We start from the raw sequence: 17,500 nt of genomic DNA on the forward strand, positions 1-17,500 counted from the left end.
TCCTCTGAAAATGCCAGCCACAGATGCAGGCGAAACATCAGGAGAGAATGCTGCTAGAACACGGTCATACAGCCCGGAAACCACACAGCACCCCAGTGATTCTGGCTGTGAAAGCCTTCATCAATAAACAGTTACAGCTATTCAACAAAAATAGGCAGAGACAAAGTCCACAGCCAAACTGCATCAACGAGAATGTTGGCTTCTAATTGGTGTTTGGAATATGCTGCCACAGGAGGTGGTGATGGCCACTAACCTGGATAGCTTTAAAAGGGGCTTGGACAGATTTATGGAGAAGTCGATCTATGGCTACCAATCTTGATCCTCCTTGATCTGAGATTGCAAATGCCTTAATACACCAGGTGCTCGGGAACAGCAGCAGCAGCAGAAGGCCATTGCTCTCACATCCTGCATGTGAGCTCCCAAAGGCACCTGGTGGTCCACTGCGAGTATCAGAATGCTGGACTCGATGGACTCTGGTCTGATCCAGCAGGCTCTTTCTTATGTTCTTATGCGTCTTGGTGGAGAGTTGGTCTATGTTGGCAGGGGCTGACGGGAATTGTAGTGCACGAACATCTGGGTCGGCCACCCCTGGTCTATGTTCTGAGTCACAGGCAGGAAAAGTAGGTGGGCCAGTTCGGTAGAGAAGTGGGATTTGAAGTGAGGCAACCCAGTTTCACAGGGCTGGGCATGAAACTAGCTGAGATCATCGTTGACCAGTCGATTTCTCTCGACCCAATCGCCGTGGCGTAGGAGGTTAAGAGCTCGTGTATCTAATCTGGAGGAACCGGGCTTGATTCCCAGCTCTGCCGCCTGAGCTGTGGAGGCTTATCTGGGGAATTCAGATTAGCCTGTACACTCCCACACACGCCAGCTGGGTGACCTTGGGCTAGTCACAGCTTCTGGGAGCTCTCTCAGCCCCACCTACCTCACAGGGTGTTTGTTGTGAGGGGGGAAGGGCAAGGAGATTGTCAGCCCCTTTGAGTCTCCAAAGGAGAGAAAGGGGGGATATAAATCCAAACTCTTCTTCTTCTTCATGGGATTATTGTGTGACAGAAAAAACAACAACAGCCGTATACACCATCTCGAGGAATGCGGAAAGACCGAAACACAAACGTGAGTAATGAATGCACAGCGAATGCACAGGCTGCTCTGCTGGGCTTACCCATTTCTCATTCTCAGGCATTTGGGACAAGGCAGAACAGAAAATGCACTTCAGCAAGAAGCTTTTTTGAAAAAATACACATCAAACACTCGTATGAACATAATTTGGATTCTGTAATGGGGGAAGCTAGTAAAACTATATAAATCTAGAGCTTTGGTTTTAGAAATCCATCATAAATATATCTTCAATATATTTAAATAAATTCATCTTCTGAGAGGTATAAAAACAACTATTCAAGCTGATGCAAAGATCGAGGCCGCGAAGTCGTCCCACGGCAAATCACCCGGGGGGGGGGGAAAAAGGAGAAAAAGTCCACTAAGAAGCAGATTCCACTGACTCGGTTTCTCGCAAGCATCTTTCTTTATTACTTGCACTGGAAGGCCCAACTGCCAAACAGAGGTGCAGCTGGCCCAAACTGCGCCTGGTGCACACTCTGTGTTTTCCGCCCCCCACCCCCGTGGCGACCCCCCCCCCCCGACACTTACCTTAGTTCAACCTGAAAAAGTGCAGGCTGGAAAAGAAGCCTGTTCACTTCAGGCTGAAAAACAGCCGAGTGGGAACTACCCTTCCCTGGAGGACCTTGGGGCTCGCAAGGTCTCCTGGCTCAGAATTCGACTGGAAGCTAATGCAGTGAGCGGAGAACAACCGTGTTTCCCTGAATATAAGACAGTGTCTTATATTAATTTTTGCTCCCAAAGATGTGCTATGTCTTATATTCAGGGGATGTCTTATTTTTCCTGTGTTCAGTTTGTCGGGCATGCTTCCAAACAAAAACTTTGCTATGTCTTATGTTCGGGGGATGCCTTATATTTCGCACTTCAGCAAAACCTCTACTATGTCTTATTTTTCGGGGATGTCTTATATTAGGGGAAACAGGGTATGTGCTCCCACAATGGTACACCTACCAGGAGCCTAGCTGCCGCGCGTTGGACCAGCTTCATATGCCGAATTGGGGATAAGGGAAGGTCAGCGTAGAGACAGTAACAATTGTCAAGTCTAGAAGTGATTGTTGCGTGGATCACTGTGGCCAGGTCGCTTTGAGAAAGATACGGGGCCAGCTGCCGAAGATGGGAAAAAGCTGTTTTTGCCGTATGGGCCACCTGGGCCTCCATAGATAAGGAGACTCCAGGTGGACGCCCAGGCTCTTCACTGATGTGGCGAACTGAACAGCCACATCGCCCAAAGTCGGCAGCTAAAACTCCACAGACCTCTCCCCATGGCCGGCCCACAGGGCCTCTGTCTTTGTAGGATTTAATCTTAATCTGCTTCAACCAGCCAGCGGCTGATTCCAAGCAATGCTGTAGAGCAGTCAGGGCAGAGTGTGGGACTGCCCTCCATCAACAGAATGAGCTGAGTGTCATCAGCATATTGATGACCACTCAGCCCAAAGATCTGCCCAAGTTGAGCAAGGGGGCGCATGTAGATTATTTAATGACAGCGGGGATAGAAGCGCTCTCTGCAGGGCTCCACAGATTAAGGGCGTCTGCTGAGAGGTCCTGCCCCCACACATAACACGCTGCCCTGACCCCAGAGAAAAGAGGACAACCAAGCCAAAGCCGTGCCCTGAATTCTGATGTCAGCGAGGCGGTGGGTCAAAAGATGGGTGATTGATCATGTCAAAAGCTGTGGTCAGATCTAATAATACCCGCAGCGCTAACCCGCCTCTGTCAACCTGCATGCGGAGCTGATCGGTGACAGCAACAAGCACTGTCTCTGCCCCGAACCCATCATGGAAACCAGACTGGAAGGGATCCAAGCCTGATGCATCATTCAGAAAAGCGACTGCTAGATCAAGAGTTTCAAGTTCTGCAGGACAAGGCGAGAAGCAATTGCTCCCCCCTCTTTTTTAACATCAAATTTAAAATCAATCACATGGCAGATTATTTGAGTTTACTTCAGGAGCCCAAGCATAGATGGATAATCACTAGGGCTCGTTGTAACTCTTTCTCTCCCTCTATACCGTTTAGGAAGGGACCAAAAAATCGACCTGCAAGAGCGGAAATGTCCTCATTGTATCACAGCAATTCAAACCATGGAACATATATTAGCACCGACTTTAAAAAACGAGGGATCTAGGACCAGAGTTTTTGCTCTTTGTCCATATAATCTTTAATGAATACTCTGCTGTGTTATTAGGAAGATTACGTTTCTACTAAACAATTCCGCCTCCGAGATTTTAACTTTTGTAGCTAGGTTCCTCGCGAAGCTTTGCACGACCGTTACCTGTGATGGTTCTCACGTATGGGATACTTGTTTGGACAATGTTGGCTGTTATATGGATTCTATGCCTAATAAAGGTTTATCTATCTATTCATGACCGATTCATTCAGAAAAGCCTGTAGCTGCTCCAACACCACTCTCTCAGTTAACTTGCCCGGAAACGAACAATTGGAAACCGGCAGTAATTGGCCAGTTCACTCGAATCTAAAGCTGGTCCTTTCAAGAGTGGGCGGACCACCTCCTCCTCCAGCTGGCCTGGGAATTCTCCTCGCTCAAGGAAGAGGTTAACAATATCCAACAGGTGGCCTCACAACACCCCTAATCTAGGCCAGTGGTGGTGAACCTTTGGCACTCCAGATGTTATGGACTACAATTCCCAACAGCCCCCGCCAGCATGGTCAATTGGCCATGCTGGCAGGGGCTGATAGGAATTGTAGTCCATAACATCTGGAAGTGCTGGGATCGCCACCCTGCCAGTCAAAACTTATCTTTGATCAACCAGGCGAGGGCACCGATCGGGAAGCAGGACTGTAGATCTGGCTGCAGCCGCGACCCAGTCCATATCAGCCTGTGAGAGTAGAGAGAAATGGTCCAAGACTGAACCCAAAGACGGGCAAGGCACTTCTAGTTCCCTAATTGTATCAATCATGGTTGGACAGTCGCGGGAGTGACAAGATTTGATTGGCAAAAAAGCACAAGAAAGCTTCACAGCCCATAGTCAATCCAATAGGTTTGGACCCTACATTGAGGTTCCTCAACTGAGGAATCACTGGCCCACCTACCATTCACTCAGATCTGTGGCTGACCTTGTTCATATCTTAAAGCCGAGGGCTCTCATGCATTCTTTGTGCGCTTCAATCAGAGGACCGCAGTTTTCTTCTCCTTTCTCAATGATGCTGCAAGACAAGGGCTTCCAGTTAGGCTGTTGCACGAACTACAAAGTTTCACCAACGTTAAGCAAGACTGGACTTGCGTGCAGAGTTCCAGTCCTCAGAGCAGGAAATACTTAACATATACTGCGCTCTATATTCTCCTGCTTTCCAGGGCAAACGTGGTACCGCTTGGGGTCGATTCAGATAATTTCCTAGCAAGTGATCTATCACGGCCGGGATTGATTCAGCTCCTTCATTACAGCTGTGCCTGCTACTGTGGTAAAACAAGACTATGAACCATGTTGTGATTGTATGTTTGTTTTTTGTTTAATAGGCAGCATTCAAAACAGAAAGCCGGTCGTTTGGGTTCCTGGTATTCTGCTGACAGGAGATAAAACCTTCCAGAAACGACCACCAGAACCAAAGCCTGTATACTTTCAGAAAATCTGCTAATCGTGGTAGTTTTGGGAGCCTACCTGCTTGGAAAGCTGTTGCTAACTGCCCCCCACCCCGTAAAATAACACATTATGTGCTATTATCATGCTTAGCATTGTTTTTCCCACAAGCCTATGAATTGGTGTGGAATGCATTTTTAAACAACAGTGTTTGCAAATATTGAAGGAAGCATCAGCAACAGGCTGCCACAAGTTGTGAAACTCCGAGGTGGACTTTCAAAGAAGTCTTGCATTATATCCTGCTTTTCTTCCTCGGGGGGAGGGGCGCTCAAAGTGGCTTACATCATTCTCCTCACTTCCATTTTATTCTCACAACAACCCTGTGCGGTAGGTTATCCTGGGAGAGTGCAACCGGCCCCTGGTTCACCCAGTGAGCCTCCATGACAGAACGGGAATTCGAACCTGGTTCTCTGAGACAACTGTCACCCTAACCACCACACCGGCTCACAATGTACAGCTTGTAGCTCTACACTAACGGGCTTTCAATAGCACAGTTTTCTCTTACATTTTAAAGGGCCGTGTTTCCTTGTGACCCAGCCCTCTTGAGGCGTAGAAAAGTGAGGTAAAAGTTACAGGATTTTTCTCCAGCACACGTCATCCTTTGCTCCCGAAGACCAGTTGGAAAATATTTTTGCTTGTTTATACCCCTTACGTATCACCTCACCGTAATTCTGCTTTAGAGCAGCAGTGGCGTAGGAGGTTAAGAGCTCGTGTATCTAATCTGGAGGAACCGGGTTTGATTCCCAGCTCTGCCGCCTGAGCTGTGGAGGCTTATCTGGGGAATTCAGATTAGCCTGTGCACTCCCACACACGCCAGCTGGGTGACCTTGGGCTAGTCACAGCTTCTCGGAGCTCTCTCAGCCCCACCTACCTCACAGGGTGTTTGTTGTGAGGGGGGAAGGGCAAGGAGATTGCAAGACCCTTTGAGTCTCCTGCAGGAGAGAAAGGGGGGATATAAATCCAAACTCTTCTTCTTCTTCTTATTCGAGCGGGGATGTGCTATGCACAAACATTGCTGATGGAAACCGGAGCCGAGCACCGCCATGGTAGCTCCGTGGCACAAAAGCTCAGTCCGTTGCACGCTCCAGTGACTCTCTTGAGGCAGCAGAGACTAATCTAACCAGCTCAGAATGTGAGACACAAGGCACGTGAGCTTCACGGGACGGCAGAGAGCTATTCTGAAGGTTACAGGCTGCACGGGTTTGGAGTCCGCCTCGACTCCTGTCAAGCAACACACAGGTGGGGAGTTCCTTGCCAAAAGTTAAATCCCAGGCGTGCCAGGGCCAGATTCGGAGTGGAGTGACCCGGGTGTGAGGAGAGGGGGCACCCCAGCCCCGACAGGCGCACTGTACGCCCAACCTGAAACAGCCATTACTTGCCATACTGGAACAGTATACACACACACACACACACCACTAGTATGATAAACTGTTCTAGCCCTGGAGTAGGACTTGGGAGCCACAGGTTTGAATCCCTGCTCTGTCATGGAAGCTTGCCGGGTGACCTTGAGGAGTAACCCTTTCTCGGCCCAGCCTACCTCGCAGGGTTGTTGAGCGGGAAATGGAGGATATTGACTGCCTTGCAAAGAAAGAATAAGTGAAGTAAAATGATATTCCCAATGGGAAACTCCCTGGGGCTGTTTCACGTTGGAAAAGGGCAGGCAGGTGCATTGAAAGGGGAAGCCTCCCAGGAAGCTGAAAGAGGCAGCACCAAGAGGCAGATCTAAGCAGGCCCGTGAGAACGCAAGGCGCCCTTGCAGGAGCAGAGGAGGCGTCCGTTCCAAAGCAGGGCTCGGTGTATACGCGTGCACGTGTGAACCCTCTCCGGTCCCCGCATCGTCACCTGCCCGGCCGCCCGCCCAGCCACCCACCAGGCATCGCGGGCCTGCTTCGTCTCCGGGCAAGCGCAACACGGCTTGAGGTTCGGCGGCGGCTTCTGCTCGTCCGGAGGGGAGGCGGGAAGCCCCGAAGCGGCGCTGGGGACCACACTGGACATGGCTCTCGCTCGCGCATGCGCAACACGAGGGCGAGAGCCCGGCGAGAAACGAGAGCGGCCGTGCACTTCCGCCCGTCGAAGGCGCCGACGCCTGTGACGCCAGACTCGCGCGACAGAGATTGTACCATATATAGCTCAAGGAACTGGGAGCAAATTGTAGTTTTCTCAATTAAAGATATAATTTTAGGAATGGGCATTAACGGGAGATTGTATTTTTCTCAAAGAGATTTTTTTAAATTTTAGGGATGGGCTGAAAAAAACACATGACAGTTTTTGAACCACACACCTGACAGGCAGTGCAGGGTAATGGTTAGAGCCCTGGACTAAGACCAGAGAGATTTGGATTAAGATTCCCACTCTGGCATGAAGAAACTGGGTGACCTTAAACCAATCAGTCTTAGCCTCCCCTAGTCTACAGGGTCGTTGTGAGGATAAAATAGCAAAAGGGGAAAACTTGGAGAAAGGGTGGTGTATTAAATCAATGTTTTAGGGATATGGGAACATGAGGAGAGGTGCTCTTTTCGGCCTCAGAAGCCACAAGCGACCCCCACTCTTCAGCAGAAGATACTTTGGGGCTCATCCATGCAAGCTCATTTCTCTTATCTGGTTAGAGAAGCCGGGAGGGAAGGGTACCAAATTATGTCATCCAGTTTATAAGAGAAAACAGGTCAAGCAGGGTTGAGAAATCCACACCTACAGTTCTTCTGCCCAGCTACAAAAGAAAAAGGCACCCTTGCCACCAACATTCCATTTGAATATCGCTCTTTCTCAACCCCCACAAAGAAAATATTTTTGGCACTTCCTTAAAATGAAGCAAGACCCATCAGATGAAGACCTGCTAAATTGGCAGTTGGATTGATTCCACATCTGATTTCTTGGTTACTTTTCTGAATCCTTGGCAAATGTATTGGTGCCAAGGAGAGGTGTTCAAAAGCCACAGTGTCAAAACCCAAGACTAATAATTACAGCCATTTGGCAACAGCAAGCCCACCCCCAATAAAAGCAAAAAAAGAGGAAGCCATCTATTTGAGACCTGGTGGGGGAAAGACTGATATAACAGCAGAGATTTATATTTTTAATACATAACAGAGCGATATAAGTTTAGGTTTAAATTGTTAAGATAAGAAACTATTGTAAGTTTACAATAAACCATAAGTAGTTAAGATAAACTAAGATAGAATATGAGAATAGTATTATTTAGAATAGAAAAGATTATGTTAAATTTATTTAAAAGTGTTTTACATTGTCAGCTTTAAATGCAACCTGTCTGAAATATATTACTATTGTGAAATAGCCATGATTTTGTTATTGCTGACCCGGTAACATAAAGTGATTTCTAGGAGTGATTTCAGCTCGTGGCAGCAAGGCAGGGAGGAAAAGCGCAGGAGACCAGAGTTTCTTCGAAAGCAGGGAGGTTCTTTATTGGCAAGTGATTTCTTGGCACAGCTCAGCAAAAAGGACCCGCTCATGGCTGTGCATCAGCCCCTTTTATACATTTCCCCAGTAACCCAGAAAGGGGGTGAAGGGCAGTCCCACCCCCATAGTGCAAAAACCAGGAAGGGGGCGGTCTCCTTCCATCTAATACAGAGAAAATATCCTAGAACACCAAAGGGAGAAAACAATCCTTTTGCACATGCTGATGAGAACAAATCCCAGAGGAAAAGGTTGCACCTTCTTGCCTGAAGTGGTTCCTTGGGAGTGTTAAAACAGAGACAAGTTTAAATGATCCAATGAATTCTTGGATCCTGAAAGTAAGAATGTGAACAGTCCAATGAGCTTCTGGATCCTGAGAGTAAAACTTCAAACAGTCCAATAGCAAAACAGGGTGACATCTTCCAACAGTCAGTCCACACCCTGGGTCCATCCTTTGTTAGTCAAAAGGCCACTTTTAATTTAGTGAAGATGGGATTACCGCAGGTGGTGATCCAAACTGTAATTCAAGGACTAACTTCCTTGGGCCTTAATATCAGCTGTTACAAGCTGCTGCTTTTTCCAACAGATACAGATATCTAAAATAACATTTCTAAACTTAAACATTAGAGGAAATCTTAAAGAACCTCCAATACAGTACAAGCCCATATAAACATATAAGCAAGAGTATCCTAAATTAACAGTAACAAAACATTAAATCAACTGGAGAACTTAGCTAAAGTATAATCCTAAACATTTGGCAAATAATAAATCCAACACTGAGGGGCTTGCATTACATCTTAAAAGGGACAAAGGCAAGAAGGAAACCATGTGAAACATCAGCACATTCATATATACACGTTCTTTCCAGGCCTTATGGAGACTTTTGGACAACACTGGTCTCTTTGCTCTGATCCTTAGCCAGTGTAGCTCAGCGATAGGCTCAGGAAAATATTTTTCTATTTTCCTGGCGGTAACAATTTGAAATCTGTCTGCTGAAAGTATGGTAAACAAGGACAGAGATCTCAAAGGCTTTGCAGGTGTTCTGCTTATTGATGTTACTCTAGATAATACACAACCACAATACACAACCATAAGACAGCCAAAATTAGCTTCACTGGACAGGGTGAACATCAGCAAAGTATAGTGCATAGAATCTGGCTGAAGCTCTTCGGTCCGGTGATGCGCCTATGAAGAATTATACAGTATCCAACCTTGGGATGTAGTTGAATGTAAAATCTGATCATCTTTGCTTCGCCACATCGCATCTCCTTTGATCCATGTGATGAACTTCAAAGTACTCTGTAGGCGTTTCCATTGGAAGCTGGGCTGAAAAGTATAAAAAATGCGGTGATGCATTGTGACTGATGATCCCTAATTAGTATAAATAAAGGACCAACCAAGATCTCAGTTAGCTTCCGTTGGACAGGCTACTGAAAGAGAAGATTTGGCTTTGCAGCTCTTGAAATAAACTTTCATTTTTTGAAACTTACATCTTTGAAGTCTGTACTTAGAATTATTTCAGGGCTTGGCAAATATAACTCATTGCTGTTCCCACACTGTGGAAGAACAGGGGAGAAAGCGAGGTTCTCCAGAACTTGGGAGATAAAATCCTTAACTGCTGTTCATATTTAACTATACCAGAGATTTCGATGATGGGTGGGTAGTAAGTACACAAGAAATAAACAAACAAGAAGCACTTTTGTGCGGCAGAACCGCATGCTGGGACTGCAAGTGGAGATGAAGGTAGCTCATCAAGTAGAAATATAAAGAATCAGACTGGAAGGCAGCATTCCTAGGCAACTGTATTTTTCATTTGCTATTGGAGGCTACTTTGGATGGGCTTACAGGGGAGAAAAGCAGGGTAATAATCCAAACTCCTCTACTTCATCATCATTGGTGAAGCCTCATTTGGAACGTGCATAAGCTCGGTTGCCACAGAAACATTTCTGGGATGCAGGGATCCTAATTATATTTATAGCAAACCCACTGAAACTGGTTAAAAATAATCTTTACTACCGCTACACTGGTGGGCGTTTGATTTCCAGACACAATGCCCGCCCCCCCTAACGTCTACCCTGATTTTTTAAAAGAACATTGTAATGCCGCTTGTCCAGGAATATCCCTAAGGTGGCTCGCAAAATAAAAATCATACAACAAAACATTTTAAAAATGTAATTAAAATGCAGCATTATAAAAAGCCCAGCATATAAACATGACAAAGAATCCCAAAGAACTGGGAAAGCTGCATAAGCTCTTGGGGCTTGATGGCTCTCAAATCTGGCTTCTCGGATTTCTAGTACATGAAGAGAAGTAGACGTGGAACTGTATTTTCCCCCTGGAAATAATTTCTCAGTGGCCGTGGATCATTTTTTAATGAGTTGTTCCTGGACAAAGGTTGGCAGATCATGTTATCTAGGAACAAAATATAGAATTGTGAAAATCATATATTTTTTAAAAATATATTTATTTTTATCCATATATATGTCATACAACATATACATATAAATACATACATACCATACTATCTGTCTGTCTGTCAGTCTAATCCTCTCTCTGTATATACACACATACAAACCAAAAAAGAAAAGCACATAAATGAAAAATATCAAACTATATAACAGAGACTACAACAACATACTGGATCTTAACATTCTAAAAAATATAAACATAATATTGTTTTGAGAGCCTTTTGTCCTACTTATTTCCTAGCATTCTACTATCTAATTAATCAATACAATATTGTTTATTGATTTAATTAACTAATGTGGTTACAATCATACTGCTCATGTGTATTCGTTCATGAAGCTCTTGGGATTTTCTTTCAATTTGTATTCAGTAAAGGAGTTAATAATAATAATAATAATAATAATAATAATAATAATAATAATAATAATAATAATAATAGGAAAACCCAGAAGGGCCAAAATATTTAGTTTCCTGGGGATTCAAGGGCAGTGTGGAGTCTCCCCTTTACAGTAAAACCCCAAGCGGAATTCCACTATTGAATAGTGAGACGCACCTCCTGGGCCAATCAGCGTTGAGCGCTCATGGGGCGCTCCGCCTCCCTTTTGGAACGGTTAAGGTACAAGGGAGGGAGGCGTGGCCTTCACAAGGAAGCCGCTCCCCCCTCCGCCCCGCTTACGCGTTGCCAGGGTTACGGCGTCGGCCGGACCGGAGCCGCAGCCAAGCCGCCGAGATGACCCAGTCCGTGACCGTGACCCGGCGGAGGCCACGCAGCCCGTCCCGGTACCGGAGGCACATAGTGCCCAATCGTGCCTTTGACTTTCTCTACGGTAATTGAGGGGCCGCGAGAGGGATCGGGGCCGTGGGTGGAATTGAGCGCCCTCTGCTGTAGCGAGTGCGGTTGGGAGGCGGGACTTCCGGTTCGTAGGAGGCTCTTCAGTGTTGTGCGAGGAGGGAAAAAGGGTCTAGCCACAGAGATATAAAGAAGGAGCGTCCTTTCGTCTTGGGAGAATCATAGAGACTAGAGCTCTCAACCAGACAGGCACTTTCGTTTTCCCCCTCCCTATCCACTTTCCACTTGCAATAGAACTCGGTGCCAGCATCCCCTTGATTTCCTGACTGGCTGCCTCTCCCTAATCGCCACCTTCTCTGTCGCCTGAACCTTTTCTTAAACTTCCCATTAATTATAAATAACCTGATATGCTGAAAGAGCCTGGCCTAGCCCATGGCAGATGGTCCCTGTTGCACCCATCCACCCCAAGGGCGCCTGGTTGCAAGCACCTGGCACGCCATGCAGAACTGAGGTTGCAGATTTCCCCCTTGCATTTCAGGAGTCTGCATTTGTGAGTGCCCGAGATGGGAACGAGACCGTTTGCGGTCGCCTGGGATTTCTGCAGCCTCACTGTGTGATCACTGGTGGTAAAATTTAAAACCCAGCTGAGTGAAGACATGTTTCCATTTGCCCATCCGAAATCTCTCGCCCGTCACCTTAATGGGGTGGTTTGCATGGCCTGTTATAGGAGAGGGAGAAAAGATGTTATCCTGTTGTTCCTTCTCATTCATAATTTTATCAATCTCTTTCAGTCATCTCTTCTCTAAACTGAAAAATCCCAGACTTTCTAACCTTTCCCCATTGGAAAGGTCCTCCAACCCCTTCATTGTTTCGGTCGCGCTCTCCTGTGCGTCTTCCTTCTCTGCAGGGCTGTTTTTGAGATATGGCAACTGGACCTATACACAGTCCAAATGAGGCGGCACCATAGATCTATAGGCAAGGACATTACAATGGCAGCTGTTTGAGTTTCACCTCATTTCCTACGAATACCCAACTCTAGTCTTTTTCTAACAACTGCTACACGTGGAATTTCCATTGACTTGCCCCCTATAATCTTTTTCCCTTTCATTCGCTACTATTTCAGACCTATCAGGTATACATCATGGTGGTGGTGGAAAGAGCCATGAAGTCACAGCTGACTTATGGCAACCCCATAGGCAAGAGATGTTTGGAGGTAGTTTGCCATTGCCTGCACTGTGTGGGCTGAGGGAATTCTGGGAGTAGGAGTAGGAGGAGTTTGAATTTATATCCATCTTTCTCTTGTGAAAGAAGACTCAGAGGGGCTTACAAATGCCTTTCCCTTCCTTCCCACAACAGACACCTTGCGAAATAGGTGGGGCTGTGTTAGGTCTCACAACCTTAAGCCAATAAATGGACTCTGAAGTATTGATCAGTAGCATTATTGAATAGGTGTCGAAGCACCATACTTGGCAAAGCAAGTTCTGACAAAGCTGGTATTCACAGTCCCCTTTATTCCCCATGGAGAGCACCCCTCCCATTTTCCCAAGAGTTTGTGAAAAACAGTCTTTGGAGCTAAGGCACCCCAAAGTCAGCAAGAGATAGCAAGAGAACGCTTCCTGCCCCACAAGATAATACAATTCTCATGGAACAGAGGTACCAGGGGAAGCCTAGCTGTCTGCAAAGCATGTGAAGCCATAAGTAAAGATCAAGGAAAGAATGCACAGATGGCAGTGGATACATATAGCAGGCTGGTTACATATATCTTTCTAGCATCAGTAATGTGTTATTTTAAGCAGTTGCACAGTTCTTGGAATGTATCTCAATCACCAAGGTAGTATGCCCCTGACAGGCTGAGAGAGTTTGGAGAGAACTATGACTAGCCCAAGGTCACCCAGCAGGAATGTAAACAAATCTGGAACAGATCTGCTTCATCAGATAAGAGTTTGCCACTAAGGTGGAGGAGCGGGGAATCAAACCTGGTTCTCCAGATTAGAGTTCAGCTGCTTTTCACCACAATGCCGCTGTGACTGGCCCAAGGTCACACAGCAGGCCTCATGTGTAGGCGAAGGGGGGGAAATCCAGTTCACCGGACAAGAATTCACCACCTGTGGAGTAGTGGGGAATCAGACCCTGTTCTCCAACTTAGAATCTGCCACTCTTCACCATTACACCATGCTGTCCACTCACCCATGTGGAACTCCATTTTCCACACTGGGTGCCCACTCCGCCAGTTTCGAGAGATCCTCCTGCAGCTCTTCATAACCCACTTTGGTTTTCACCATCCTGCATATTTATTTATTCATTACTTTAAATTTCATAGACCACCTCATCCCTGAAGGGCTCTAGGCGGTTCACAATATGAGAAAACCGCTGGTTTGTTAAACTGCTACAACCAAGTCAGGTCTAGACATGCTTGCATTTCAGAATTTCCTTCTCGACAGTGCAATGGGCAATGGCACCATAGTCCCCATCCCCAATTTCTCCAGCAGATGGACACAATCAACCCTTCATACACAGTTTATTTATCTGAAATGAAGCTATAAAACCTGTACAGCATCAAATGCTAAAATTATTGCCCACCCCCCACCCCACACACATACCCACGTCCCTCTAGGCAAGAGAACCTGGGCAGCAGAGAGGGGCTCGCTGGCTTTCACCTTTGGCAAGGGTCTCTTGGTCCCTACGGAGGCTCCAGCAGAAAAAGCATCAGCCAGAGCTTAGTCATAAAGAGACTCCAGCCCCACCCGCATTTGTTCCTCTGTCCCCTGGACGATTTTCACCTCAACGGTGTGGAAGAGGTACAGCACGCTTGAGATGTAAATATCATGTGTAAACCTGGCTGCTGTGCTGCCCACCTCCGGTTCCAGATGACCGACACTCAAATACCACTGGTCTCAGCGCTGATTCTTGTGGGATCCCAATGCTCATTTCCCTCCATTATAAGAACTGCCTATTGATTCCTATTCTCCGCTGGTCATTTAACCAACTTTCAATCCATGAAAAATCCCATCTCCTCATCACATCTGCTCATCTTATCCAGGAGTTTTTGGTGAGAGACCTTAACCAAAAAAAATTTCAGAAGTCCCAAGTGTATGACATCTACCCAGTGTGTTATTAACCTACTGAATGAACTCCAAAAGGTGGGTGAGGCATTATCTCTAAAGAGGCTACGGTTCTATATAGAGCTATGTAACAGTGACAGCTGCCCAGAGAGAACAGGGCTTTGTTGTGTTGGTGGCTGATGGCAGTGTGACCCCATCTTTCAAACACCTTTCGGGGTGAAATCTGTGGACAGTTCACTTTACTGCATTCTCTGTCTCCTCGAAGTTCCTGTTTCTTGTCTGTATGAGTTTTACTTCCTCTAGTGGCCGATTCAATATAATAAAAGATTAAATTTAGTTTATTTCCCTGCTGATTTATGCAACAGCTTTTTACCCTTGATAAAAGTGGGTGTGGTATCGAATCATAAGAACAAGCCAGCTGGATCAGACCAGAGTCCATCTAGTCCAGCTCTCTGCTACTCGCAGTGGCCCACCAGGTGCCTTTGGGAGCTCACATGCAGGATGTGACAGCAATGGCCTTCTGCGGTTGTTGCTCCCGAGCACCTGGTCTGCTAAGGCATTTGCAATCTCAGCTCAAGAGGATCAAGATTGGTAGCCATAAATCGACTTCTCCTCCATAAATCTATCCAAGCCCCTTTTAAAGCTATCCAGGTTAGTGGCCATCACCACCGCCTGTGGCAGCATATTCCAAACGACCAGTAGACAGAGGAAAACATATGCGGAACTTAAACCACCACCACCATCACCACCACTACCACCACCCACAAAGAAACAAGAACATCAAGAGGAGGGAAAAGAGAATGTGCGAAAGCCCAGTACTTGAGAACTGCCCTGCAGAAGTTTCCTACTCTAGGAGGTGCGAAATAAAGTGTTCAGTTTTATTTCCACCCTCACTCCTATGATTGGGGAGGGGGATTGCTGAACCCAATTGTTTGCCCTCATCCTGGTTTGGCAGGTTAAGGTGCACCTGCGAGACAGAGAGGCTTGTGAGTAGCCTCCAATAAAGTCCAATGTGGTTATAACCAGAGGTGGGATCCAGCAGGTTCTCACAGGTTCCCGAGAGTAGGTTACTAATTATTTGTGTGTGCCGAGAGGGGGTTACTAATGGGTGATTTTGCCACGTGATTTTTGCCTTAGTTACGCCCCTCCTCTCGGCAGTAGTGCGCAGAACTGGAATCAGTCTAGCAGGAGGTGCACCGGTGTGCGTGGCAGCCTGCGCCTGCGTGCATTCATTTCCCGCCCAAGGACCGGCGCAGCGGCTGCATCCTTCCCACAGCCCCGCCCAGGAATGCCCCGCCCCCGGAATGCCCGGCCACGCCCCTGTCATGCCCCGCCCATCCCCATTGGCGCTACGCCACAGTTTGAATCTCACCACCATGGGAACCTGTTACTAAAATGTTTGGATCCCACCAGTGGTTGTAACCTATATTTTGCAGGGCCCAGCCTTCTAGCTACACTCTTTGTCACAAGACCTGCTCACTGTCATTCCCCATTTGGATGCAAAAGACCAGATAGGGTCTTTTCAGCAGTGGCTCCTTGTGTGTGGAATCCACAGGTTTTAGGCTTGCCTGAAACCAGTACTACTCTCCTTCTGGTGCCAGGCCAAAACATTTCCATTTTCTCCAGGCTTTGACTTGAGGGTTGATTTTGATGTCATTTTTGTCATCCGCTTTTACCGAGGATGGCAAGAGACTCATTTTAAACTTCTCGATGTTTCAGATCCACTGTATTTTCTTTCAAGTGAGCGAGACCACTTGCAAGCCACTGTCCAGTCCCACGTGCTGAACGACGAAATGGTAGGTGACAATAATTGAAAACGGAGACTCCTTCTCTCCCGTTCTTGTGAAAATACCCTTTTTTTGTGGTAGGGAATTTAAACCTGAAGTCTGCTTCTTGTGAAAAGTCCCGTTTTGTTCCAGTAGAATATTGCACCCTGATTTATAATTTGGCTTGAGACGAATGGTACAGGAGAAGCAGCCTGCTACGCCCATTGGATTCCATACTGAACATAAGAACAAGCCTGCTGGATCAGGCCAGAGTCCATCTAGTCCAGCATTCTGCTACTTGCAGTGGCCCACCAGGTGCCTTTGGGAGCTCACGTGCAGGATGTGAAAGCAATGGCCTGCTGCTGCTGCTGCTCCTGAGCACCTGGACTGTTAAGGCATTTGCAATCTCAGATCAAAGAGGATCAAGATTGGTAGCTGTAGATCGACTTCTCCTCCATAAATCTGTCCAAACCCTTTTTAAAGCTAACCATGAAAACCATGTCATTCTTCTCCGGAATGGTTTTCCCTATCTGTGAACTGCACGCTTCGCTACATGTAAACACTGGACCCATAAATCCAAGTTTGAGACAATGTCTTCTGCAGTTGCATTTCCACAAACCCTAGGCTTGGCTGTGCACGTTGCTCTGAACATATTTAGGAGCAGTAATTGGCATTTCCTTGTTTTCCCCACATCAACACAGAAAAAGTTGCCCGTGTTTAAAACCATGTTTAGCAACCTGGTCCATTATCCACGGTACACAATGAAGCTGGAAGAGAAAAATCCTGTCCCCCCCTTCATTGACCGAAGGTGGAAAGGAAGAGCCCAGCAGCGCCTCGAGGCTCTTCAGAAGCTATCCCTGTAAGTCCCCTTCCGTCTCTCGGGCAGGGTAGTGGTGGTGGTTTTTATAAAACAATGCTCTCCACGGTGAGACAGATTCAAGGGATTGTGGGGTGGGGTGAACCAAATGGCACCCTGTATCTCCCCTGTCCTCAGACGACCAGTTCTTCCTGACAGTTTTCCCAGGATGGTGGCTGAAGCCAAAGTACAGTACTGTAGGCGCAGAAGGCATAAGAGGGATATACTCTGTTAAAAGCAAAAGGTTTTCTTCTGGGGCCCCCCATTACTTTCTTTCCATAATGGGGAGTTGGCAACCATGATGCAGCTGAACAAAGTAAAGGTGCAGGCCTGAAAATCTATTCTCTTCCTGTTACTAGGCAAGCTTGATAGCCTAGCAGAATGCCCCTTGTTCAGAGTTATACAGAATGAGCACATTCAACTATTTTAAGGTCTTACTGTTC

At 46.7% G+C, this 17,500-nt stretch overlaps 2 protein-coding genes across 3 annotated transcripts; one reads left to right on the forward strand and one right to left on the reverse strand.

Moving 5' to 3' along the window:
* Positions 1-1,256: 1,256 nt before the first annotated feature.
* Positions 1,257-6,740, reverse strand: LOC125436705 (cytochrome c oxidase copper chaperone). 2 transcript variants are annotated; one of them, XM_048503929.1, is made up of 3 exons: positions 6,580-6,740; positions 4,189-4,278; positions 1,257-1,445 (listed from the first exon to the last, which is right to left on the reverse strand). In XM_048503929.1, the coding sequence occupies exons 1-2, from the start codon at positions 6,702-6,704 to the stop codon at positions 4,194-4,196; spliced, it is 210 nt and encodes a 69-aa protein (XP_048359886.1). In that variant the 5' UTR covers positions 6,705-6,740; the 3' UTR covers positions 1,257-1,445; positions 4,189-4,193. The 2 variants fall into 2 exon arrangements, with proteins under 2 accessions (XP_048359886.1, XP_048359885.1); XM_048503928.1 differs by having other exon boundaries at positions 4,165-4,278.
* Positions 6,741-11,194: 4,454 nt separating this feature from the next.
* On the forward strand, positions 11,195-17,064 carry LOC125437076 (cilia- and flagella-associated protein 91-like). Its single transcript, XM_048504444.1, has 3 exons — positions 11,195-11,410; positions 16,155-16,231; positions 16,903-17,064. The coding sequence occupies exons 1-3, from the start codon at positions 11,314-11,316 to the stop codon at positions 17,062-17,064; spliced, it is 336 nt and encodes a 111-aa protein (XP_048360401.1). The 5' UTR covers positions 11,195-11,313.
* Positions 17,065-17,500: the final 436 nt, after the last annotated feature.

This window comes from Sphaerodactylus townsendi, linkage group LG07 (assembly GCF_021028975.2).
Source record: "Sphaerodactylus townsendi isolate TG3544 linkage group LG07, MPM_Stown_v2.3, whole genome shotgun sequence".
NCBI lineage: Eukaryota > Metazoa > Chordata > Lepidosauria > Squamata > Sphaerodactylidae > Sphaerodactylus > Sphaerodactylus townsendi.

What these genes read in the sequence shown, in the direction of transcription:
- LOC125436705 (XM_048503929.1), bottom strand. Translation starts at nt 6,704, where the DNA reads ATGTCCAGTGTGGTCCCCAGCGCCGCTTCGGGGCTTCCCGCCTCCCCT. An exon ending in AAGCAGGCCCGCGATGCCTG is followed by an intron (nt 4,279 to 6,579) that starts GTGGGTGGCTGG and finishes CTTGTCTTGCAG; the next exon opens with CATCATTGAGAAAGGAGAAG.
- LOC125437076 (XM_048504444.1), top strand. Translation starts at nt 11,314, where the DNA reads ATGACCCAGTCCGTGACCGTGACCCGGCGGAGGCCACGCAGCCCGTCC. An exon ending in TGCCTTTGACTTTCTCTACG is followed by an intron (nt 11,411 to 16,154) that starts GTAATTGAGGGG and finishes TCGATGTTTCAG; the next exon opens with ATCCACTGTATTTTCTTTCA. An exon ending in ACGTGCTGAACGACGAAATG is followed by an intron (nt 16,232 to 16,902) that starts GTAGGTGACAAT and finishes ACATCAACACAG; the next exon opens with AAAAAGTTGCCCGTGTTTAA.